This window comes from Coffea arabica, chromosome 1e (assembly GCF_036785885.1).
Source record: "Coffea arabica cultivar ET-39 chromosome 1e, Coffea Arabica ET-39 HiFi, whole genome shotgun sequence".
Taxonomy (NCBI): domain Eukaryota; kingdom Viridiplantae; phylum Streptophyta; class Magnoliopsida; order Gentianales; family Rubiaceae; genus Coffea; species Coffea arabica.
The window spans coordinates 36,785,312-36,795,507 of NC_092311.1; the positions used below are offsets into that span (position 1 = coordinate 36,785,312).

Genomic DNA, 10,196 nt, shown 5'->3' on the forward strand with positions numbered 1-10,196 from the left:
CACGGATTGGGTGCTTTGACGAAGTCGAATGAACTCGTCTTCCTTTTTTTCTTGGATCAAGGACGGAAAGTACTTAGCGTTAAATTCCCTAACGAAATTCACCCACGTTCTTGGTGTCTGCTCTCTTTCCCACTTGGTGCGTATAACATTCCATCAGGAACGAGCGGCCCCTTCTAGCTGAAAGACCGCAAAAGTAACCTGTCTCTCTTCTGAATAATGTAAGGCCGGAAAGATGTCTACCATTTTCTACAACCACCTTTCAGCCACATCGGGATCGAGCCCTCCAAGAAATTTCGGTGGGGAGAACTTTTGGAACCTTTCAAGAGCTCGATCCTCACTTTCCACATGATTCCCAGGATTTTCGGGATTCCCGACAAGTGGGGTAGGGTTGTGGCCCTGTTGTTGCACTACGTGGGCCAGCAAATCGGTCATTTGCTGCATAGCGGCAGCTATTTGGATATTGGGATCAACCCTAGGTTTAGGGTTTGGTACAGACAAGGTTTCCTCAGTGCCCCTTTCAGACGTGGGTTGCCTAACTCCACACCCACGGCCTCGTCTCCTATGAGTGCCCTCAATTGGTTTAAATCAAACTAAAATCGAGGCACAAATATAATGTTAAAGGGGCACATAAGCATAGATATGATCCAATAAGCAAATAATACACACAAGACATATACATACAACACATTACAGGATCAAGTAGTTACACAAAAACAGTCAGTCAAGTATATACAAAAGTCATCCCATGAAACAAAAGGAATCCTCCAAAACAATATACAAAGTTAGGCCAAAACAACTAACTAGCGCTTTTCCTCATGGGATCAAAAGTGGTTCAAAAGAGCTCTAGCCTAGCTTCCTACGGAGACCACAGACTCTTCCCCCTGGCTAGAACTAGGAGTACTCCCTTCGCTAGGTGTACCACCACTAGAAGCCACTACTTGCGCATTGGCGCCAATCACACCTTGGATTTGCGCCTCGCACTCGTTAATAATGCCTCCGGAACGGTCTCTAACCTCTCGGATGATATTAGTAAGGCGGGTGTTCACCACCTGCAACTGCTCCCTCAGAGCATTCATTCACTCCTGCTCCATAACTATGTCTCCTTAGAGCTCTCCAATCCGGTCAGCCTGCATTATTAGAACGCCTCTCAATCTAAGCGCCTCAGTTTGATCCCTGGCGGCGGCACTCCTAAGTCTCCTCCTCTCATCTAGTACCGCCAGGACCACATGGTTAGCATAAGAGTAATACTGGCAACGCCTACAACGGCGGGTCTAGCTGGCAGTATACCAAAGCCGGATCGGACCTCCCGACCTCTCCTGGTAATCGATAACTCGTGGGCGCCTCTAAGGTGGCTTACCTCCGCCCGCTCCACTGGTTCCGGCCATAACCTACAAAGATAAAAAAAAAAAAAGGGTTCTTATCTTAGACAACGTAAGTATAATTGCACCTAACAGTATCTTAACACTTCCCTCATAGGTCCTGAGGAACAAAATTTCAAACTTGCCTAGGTCATTTCTAACCTGGCTCTGATACCACCTGTGACAGCCCCACCTTCCTCGAGAGCGTACCACAGGGGTTAGCGGACTGCCTACCCAACTCTCGCCAGGACTACTAAGACGGTCATATATAATCCAAAATGTTCCGAAAAATATTAGCGCGCTCAAGCGATTTAAAAATCTCAAAATGGGAAACGAAAATTGAAATCGTAAATGAATAGTGACTGTCATGTCACTATCCAACCAGAATCCAATCAAATATAGATATCACCATACACCTCGAAGAAACATTTCCAAACCAAATAGGATACATGAACAGGGTTTAACAGTGTTATACACATTCGTTTGTAATTTACAAATCAAAAGGAAGATATTTAGATCAAAGTACATTTATGGTTTTTCCAACCATCGAGGAGCTTTACAAAAGAATATATTCAAACTATATGAAAACTAGCTCAACTCGTGCTTCAAAACAATATAGTCTCCCAAAAGTTATTCATATCCCTGTAAGGAAAACAAAGTAGTGAGGGTGAGCTTACGCTCATGAGGTACCAACAAGACACACCAGTAAACACCTTTTATCACATAGTGATCCCAAAGCTCATAAACAAAACAAGTCAATAAAAGGATACAATTGGCTCTCAAGAGCCATTTTTCACTTGCCGCACTTGATCTCCAACCCGTTGACACTCCATCAACCTTTAAAGAGAAGAACATCCCGTAGATCCCCACTTTACTCCGTATCCCTTCCACCGATCACCCCCTTACCAGGCCCGAACACCTCACAGTAACAGAGAGGTTAATACTCGAGTATACCATAAGGTTGAGGAGTTAACACTCCACTCGACTGCAGTGAACCCAAGGTCCGTTATCGATTCACCCAAGCCCTTGCCAGCTCGACTCGATTAAAGACCAATGGGGTATGAGCTCAAGTAGCACAATTAAGTTGTCGGGCAAAGCCCCAAGCCATGTCAAATCACACATGTGTACAATTTCACATTTGATAATAACAGTAATACAGATAAGAGATCGGGAGCGATAAAGTACACTCTCGTCTCATTCAAGCCATTCAAGTACATATACAAGTATAAATAACCATCTAAGCATTAGATTATATAATGGTACACTCACCAAGGTAAGTACGCAAATTCATAAGTTAGCTTCAGGCGTAGGTGTCAGATTACCGGCACGACCTATACACCAAGAATATCACAATTAAGACTCGAACATGAGTCAAATCAAATCCACGCACTACCAAAAATAAGGCCCAATAGAACGTATAAGTGCATAGTCAAGCTAGGGACATGTGCGGAAATGAAGTTTAAGTTGAAAAGCAAAAGATAGTTTTGACATTACTTAGCAGAATGGTCACAACTAGAGCAACACTTATCGGATTGGAGTGCAATTTACACCGTTTCAAAGCTGAGATAAAGGGCTACAACTTTGATGAAGACCACTCAGTCCCGTTCGTAGGGTAGCTAGGTCAAAATTTCAATGTACTAAACCAGTATCGCACAAACAGGTTAGCTAACTGCAGTATGGTTAAACGACCATAATTCAGGCTACTGAAGTCCAATTGAGGTGTTTCCAGGGCCGTTGGAAAGCTAAGACTAGCACTACAACTTTCGTGTTTTGGCCAAAATCTAATTCGGTAAGGATCAGGGTGAAAAGTCACGGTTAGATTGGGTGAAATGCCCACCCTGTCCAGCGAACTCTTCCTATGGCAGTCTACAGTATTTATATCTTTTCTCAGGCTACACAACTTAGATCGAGTTGAAATGTTACAGCCAACTAGTTAACACCATTTGCTACAACTTTTATGTTTTAACCTAAGCTTGATTCGGCCTCTAACATGCTCAAATAAATCCAGACAGAACAGGCCTGTTTGGAACCCTAAAGCTGAAATTTCTATACAAAACCGAAATTTTTCGCAAACAATCGTAACTAACCTATATAAACTCCATTTCACACCATAACAAACCATCAATCCATGACTAAACAATAATTTATATATTAAAACAGAAAAATCCTCAATAAATAGGAAAATTAGACAATTCAACCATAATTTATGAAATAATCTACAAAATGACATGCTCCACCACTAGAAATCCTTAATTGATCATTATTATCATGAGAAGGAAGATATCTAGACAACTCACCTTTGCAACTCCAAGAAGCAAGATAACTAGAGCTTGTTCTTCACAAATGGCTCCACTAAAAGTCTTAAATTAGCTTATCAACTCACTTTTGTGGAGGAATTTGGAATTTAAACGGTAGGTTTGCAAGATTCAAGCAAGAAAGGAAGAAAAATTGAAAAAGCTTTCTCTCTTCTTTTCTCTCTAGTTGCTTGGCCAAGAAGCTTAGAAATGAAGATGGTTTTTGGTCAAAATTATTTTAGTAAAGGTGAAGAAAGACTAGTCAAAAGTCCACCATCCAATGAAAATGCAACATGTGGCCTTTTTAAGCTTATCTCAACTCTTTGTCTTGCAATACTTAATTAACTAGCTAACCTCTAATTAGCTCACAATACCATGTAATATAATCCCTGTATACAACTTCTCCCAATTAACCATAGTTACCACATTTATCGCACTAGCGGATCCCACATCCACTGTACACCACCATTAACATAGAAAATAACTTATATAGGAAAAATATTTTAAAAATCATATGTACTCATAAAATTCCCAAAATATTCATATAAGAAAGAAAATATGGAATTTAGGTACAAAAGACTAAAATAAATGCCTAGAAAATAAAAAATTTTCGGGTTTTCACAATTAATATTGTGCTAATGCTACAGTAAGAGAGATCGTTTCACTACAAAAGTTGAGCCTGCAAAAGAGTTTCCTGTAGATGATACAGACGCCAATACTATCAAGAAAATATCGCATTCTATGCAACCATCCCCTCTTCAAGATCAATAATTGTGCAGCAGTTTCATCAACTAGTGATTCAACTGCGGCATTTTCAAGATGGTCAAGATGACAAGTATATTCACTGCTACAACTTTGAAGTGGAAGAAGTACAAAAAACTTGGAGCCGGATCGTACGGGACTGTATACTTGGTTGGCGAAGCTAATTCTCTATTCCTGGGAGGTTCGTTTGCAGCAGTTAAGAGTGCTGAGTTTGAGCACTCAAAAGAAACTATAAAGGAGGCCGAGTTCTTGAAAGAAGTAGTAGATAATCCCTATATTGTTCGGTGCTTTGCCGAGGATATTAGCATCGAGAAGGGAAAAGAAGTTTACAACATGTTAATGGAATATGCACCCGGAGGCACCCTTCATGATCTGATCGTTGCTTACAACGTTAAGGGAAGTACCATGCCAAAATCCCATGCAGCCGTTTACTCCTACATGTTGCTTAGTGGTCTTTCCCATGTTCATCGGAGAGGGTTAGTTCACTGTGACTTGAAGCCCTGCCACATCCTCGTTTTTCCAAAAATAAATGGGACTGATTTGCACCATCTGAAAATCGCTGATTTTGGACTAGCCAAGCACGTTTAGGAGGATCATCGAGTCGAATTTTTGCGTCGCTATCGTGGCACGCGGGTTTATGCATTACCAGAGTCCATAATGTTTAGGATGCACGGGACAGCAACCAATGTATGGTCACTTGGATGCACTATCTTGGAGATGATGACGGGAAGACAAACTTGGACGGACGAGGAGATGTGGGATTTGTATGTTGAGATGGTGCAAGGTCCATCTTCAGTAATTTCCGAACTTGGAAAAGATTTCTTGAGGAGATTCTTCCTAACAGATCCAAATTGTAGATGGACAGCTCCCATGCTTCTTGATCATCCATTTATTACACGAAATATGAAGGGATTACCTCCAGTTGAAGAAACTCAATTTCAGAACAACCCTTTCGTCATCTACGATGGATGGATTGTTATCGAACACCTGTTTTCGACTCCCATTCAAACTCAGTCATATCCTTCCTTCTTGTCTCAACCCTCCCCTCCTAAAGAGAATAGTTCATATCAGCTTTTCCCAATTCATATACACGAGCCGTTGGAGGTCCGTTTTCTATTCCTTGTGGAATAGAATCAATCAACTGTGTCCTGGCATGAGAAATACAAGGTCGTGGGGAAGATTCAGAGGCAAGTAACATGCATGAATTACGAGTATCAGTTCGTCCACGTTAAAGAAGGAGAGTTAACAATGACACTCGAGTGTTGCTGTATAGAGAAGAGCAGAGTGTTCGGCCAAAAACTCTAGATTTGAAGCTGGTAGACTTGAAGGACAACCCACAAAGACTTCGATGCAAAGAAGATCTTCAGCTAACAATATGTACTACAGAACTACGTGGGGCTTGATCCCATAAAACCATTTTTATGGATACGCAGGCAGGAATCAGTAAGGCGCATGCAATCAAAGTACACAACCTGAAAGTAAGTCAATTGAGGTGGCCTTATATTAGTAGTTGCACGGTATGGAGAAGTTTTTGAGGAAAAAAAAGTAAAAATGGAAAGAATAGAAGAGTTGTAACTATTAGGGTGTTATATGGCCACAAAAAATGGAAGGGATGAGGCTTAATCAGTACAAAAAACTTTTCCGAGTTGATAATATTTTTCTATATATAGTTTTTGTTTGTAATATTTCTAAATAATGTTTAAAGAAAATCTTTTTTAAATTCAAAATAATGTTGAATTAGAGGGCAAATCATATCTCTTAAATTCTTTTTTGTTTGCAATTTATTCCTTTGACACTAGAATAGAACAAGAAAACCAGGCTGAAGTATCAAGAATTAGAAGTCATTATTGATTCTAATCCTCCGTCCCCTCCCCATTCTTTATAATCTGGCACACACATACAAGTACGACTATTGCCTAATTGGCATAAGTCTCACGTAGGCATTGAAGCAGTTCATATGGACTTGGGACAAACGTTCATGAGCTGACAGCTGATATATCATGTGCCAGATTATAAAGAAACTGGAGACACCAAGAAAACCTCTAGAACTAGAAGATGTTAGGCTGTGATATATATTCTCAATGGATTTCAATTTATCTTGTTACAAGTTGTCAAATTCCCAAGGGATCTAAAAGAACTCCCCTGGAAGCTTAGATTATATACACTCCCAAACATGCCTAAGCTATGTATATACATATATATATATATATATATATATATATATATATATATATATATATATATATATATATATGTAAATCACCGCATGATTGGAAACTCATTTGTTTGGGCTTTTCAAGAGGAATGATCGGTTACAATTTCATTATTTATGTTATTATTAATTTTTCTTATTACCTGACCTGATGTGGATTAATTATTAGATTCTACTCACTTTTCATAATTTACATTTATTTCAGGGAGTAGAACAAAAATATCACAATCAAAGCCAATTTGACAGTTATCGGGAAAGAATTTAAATGGAAGGTCTTCAAGGGTATTTTTGGAACAAGAAGACACAAGTCTTTTTGATAATTTGCGGAAGACAACAATAAAAAAGAAGCACAAAAGGCTGGAGTCGTTTCTCTCCTGGTGGGCCGCCGCACATGAGAGCCAAGCATTAGAATAGATTAGTAATTCAATAGGTACGGGGAGTAGCAGAAGACTTCTCTTGGGGCTTTGGACAATTTCGTCCTTTAGTAGTTTTGAGTCCACGTATGCTACACTTAGGGTAGAAATAAGGGGTCATCATCTTTTTTTGAGGAAGCAGTCTTTTTTTCCATTATTTGGTTTTCCACCATTTCTTCCTCCCTAATTGGGAAAATGTACGTCGCAACTATTTATGCAGTCTTGTATGGGATTCGTTCGTCAAACATGAACTAATTCCCTTTGTCTAGTCAAGGAACAACAGATGCTTTGGGTCACCTAAAATTGTGAGATCGATTTAATTTTATCTTTTCCTCTTATTTATTGGTAGTTGCATATTTCCTTATTGCAGTGCTTATGGTTATTTAATTAATTGATTGTCTTGGATCCGGATAATTAGTTCATTTGGTAATCTATTATCAATTAGGGCATTAAATCCGTAATTGTTTAATCGCCTTGAATTAGTGACAACTGGCATGATTAAATTTGTGTCAGGGGAATACGCGGGCTAATCTGAAATAACCCTAGTAGTGTGTTATTTGATTAGAATAGGGCTCCTCTAATACGTAAGGCAATTGGAAAATTAAATCTTACGGGTGTACCTAGGATTATTTCTCAATTGGAGCAGTGATTAACGGGCGTACCTTAATCACCGACACAATAAGGAGGAGTTGACTGTCATCGCTTGTTTGGTAGTTATAACCTATTTATTGATAAATAATTGGAATTGCCTTTGCTTCGATGAACAATTAGGTGCACCATTGCTAAAGTTATTTCTTGGTTAGAGTCTTAGTTATCATTCATTTGATTTTAGTAACTTGTTATTTAATTTTTAATAGTTTTTTAGATTTTATTTGAATTTCTTTGATTGTCATCTTCTGCACAAAAACACCCCCTTTATTACTGTGGATTTGAAAAGAAACAGTTACTCCCAGTCCCTGTGGATTCGAATCTGTCAAGGAAGCTTCTCCATCTCACCATTTTCATTGCCATGGGCAGATTCTGTGTCATTGGTCTCTGCCCTTTTAAGTTCATCCATTTTCCTCTTTGTGTAGACTGTGAAGAGAACTACAACAAAAGAAATGACATTGTAGATTATCTCCAATGGAGTCAAATGATAGTTCCCGTACTTGACATCTGCAAATGTTCTTATTAGCCGACCACTGCAAGAGGAACATAAAATGCACAAAACCAGACATTAGCACAAGCGTATAACGAGGATTTCAAGAAAGCACATGTTTCATATTTAATTGGTCTACATCAAAAACAGGTTTGCTAACTATAGCTCTAAAACTGGTTTACTCGGTGATGCACTTATCATCAAATAGACAGTAAAAGAGATGCAGAAGTATTTGAATGAAATTAAGAGTTGATTGAGTGATAATCCAACAAAATTGCAAACTTAAGGGATGAAATGTGCATCAACATCAGCATTATCATTATCTCTTCTTAGTCTTGTATGCCTAATGGCATCTGGGCTATCTTTTGGAAAAAAAATAAAAAATAAAAGAGCATGTTTTGAAGCTCCAAAGGCATCTGGGCTCATTTGCTCATCCTAAATATTGTCTGACTATTCCACCCATCTGATGTCTTGAACTTCTTTTCATTCTTTTGGTTGTGTATTTTCGGTAGGATGGCAACATCTCATTTTCACATTGCCTATGTGGAGTGATGATGCATAATAAGGTTTCTTTTCCCATCTTTAAGGAGTAATGACATGGCAATAATTACGTGAAATATATATCAAATTAATAAAATTTATCATGCTTAATTATTCTCTTCAAGCTTACCTTATATAATACTTATACAAAATCAATTAAGGTTTGGTATTTGTAAGCTCCCAAACTAATAACTAGTTGTCAATTTGGAAGGTTTCTTGGCTATCATTGTTGTTAATTAACTAAATTTAGTATAATCTAGAGCCAAGGACCAAATAGAACTAAGTAGGAGAACATGTACAAAATTAACTTAGGACCAAATGAACTAATGACCAAAGATGTACTATATGGTGTAGAATTAACTCCTTTTATGCCTTTTTTTTTTATACAATTCAGAAATGAATTACACAACTTGTGGAGTTTACTTGAATTAAATATGCTTATGGAGTCGTCTTGAATTAAAAATGCTTATGGAGTCGTCTTGAATTCACGGAAGAAAAAGGTCGGGTGTTAGAGAGGATTGACTGAATAAATGCAATAAAGCTAATTGGTGTAGAAATCATCCTTTGAAAAGGCTTCCTACATGTGAATTAGAAAACTTGATTAAAATTGAAAATTACACAAATACAAATTTTTTCAAATTAAAAAATACATAAATTTAATTTTATAAATAAATCTTAACATGTGGCATGTTCTATGTGGACATTCATATTGGAGGTGATACACCCGTGACGAAAAATCGGTGACATATATCATTACTCCTTTGGATTGAAATACGCCTTGCCCAATAAAATTTTGGAAATGGTTTTCGTACTGGAAATGAATTTGGACAGAATAATGTTAGGCTGAAAACGAAACAAAATTTTTAGAATGGCATCGCCCCATTAACCTTTCTGTACGTATTCTTGTAAATTTACACGTAGTCTCTAAGTGGAGATGCGTTTTCAGCATTGTCTTTTTCTCTGCTTATTTATTTGAATTTTCCAGCCAGAAGCAAACAAGTTCAACCACCTTACCCACCTGTCAAAATATGAGCAATTAAATTTGTGTAATTTCACCATCAAGCTAATAAATCTTACATACCATTCTACTCTATCCGGATAAGGTAGAATATTGGGATAATTTCAGAAACCTCCCCTGAGGTTTCTAATAATTTCACTTGGCTCTTCTAGAGTTTCAAAAATTACACTTGCCTCCCTTGTCCATTTAAAATGACAATACTAACCTTAATATTTTTAATAAAACTCTCTTGTTGCCATGTTTATGCAAATTATGGATTTTATAATTTTTTTACCATTTTCCTTCTTCTTCATTTCTCTTATATTTCATTAGAAGTATAGAAGAACTATCAATATTGTCCTTAATATCTATCCAAATTAAACGTTAAACTAGTAATATTTTTTGATAACTTTTAATATCCTCCAATTTTTTTGTAGCTCTTTTTTGGGGTATCAAAATCAAGGATAAGTCAACAATGATTA

At 37.8% G+C, this 10,196-nt stretch overlaps 1 protein-coding gene across 1 annotated transcript; it reads left to right on the forward strand.

Moving 5' to 3' along the window:
- The first annotated feature begins 4,480 nt into the window (after positions 1-4,480).
- Positions 4,481-5,002, forward strand: LOC140016838 (mitogen-activated protein kinase kinase kinase 20-like). The gene has a single exon (XM_072070860.1). The coding sequence runs from the start codon at positions 4,481-4,483 to the stop codon at positions 5,000-5,002; it is 522 nt and encodes a 173-aa protein (XP_071926961.1).
- Positions 5,003-10,196: the final 5,194 nt, after the last annotated feature.

What these genes read in the sequence shown, in the direction of transcription:
- LOC140016838 (XM_072070860.1), top strand. Translation starts at nt 4,481, where the DNA reads ATGACAAGTATATTCACTGCTACAACTTTGAAGTGGAAGAAGTACAAA.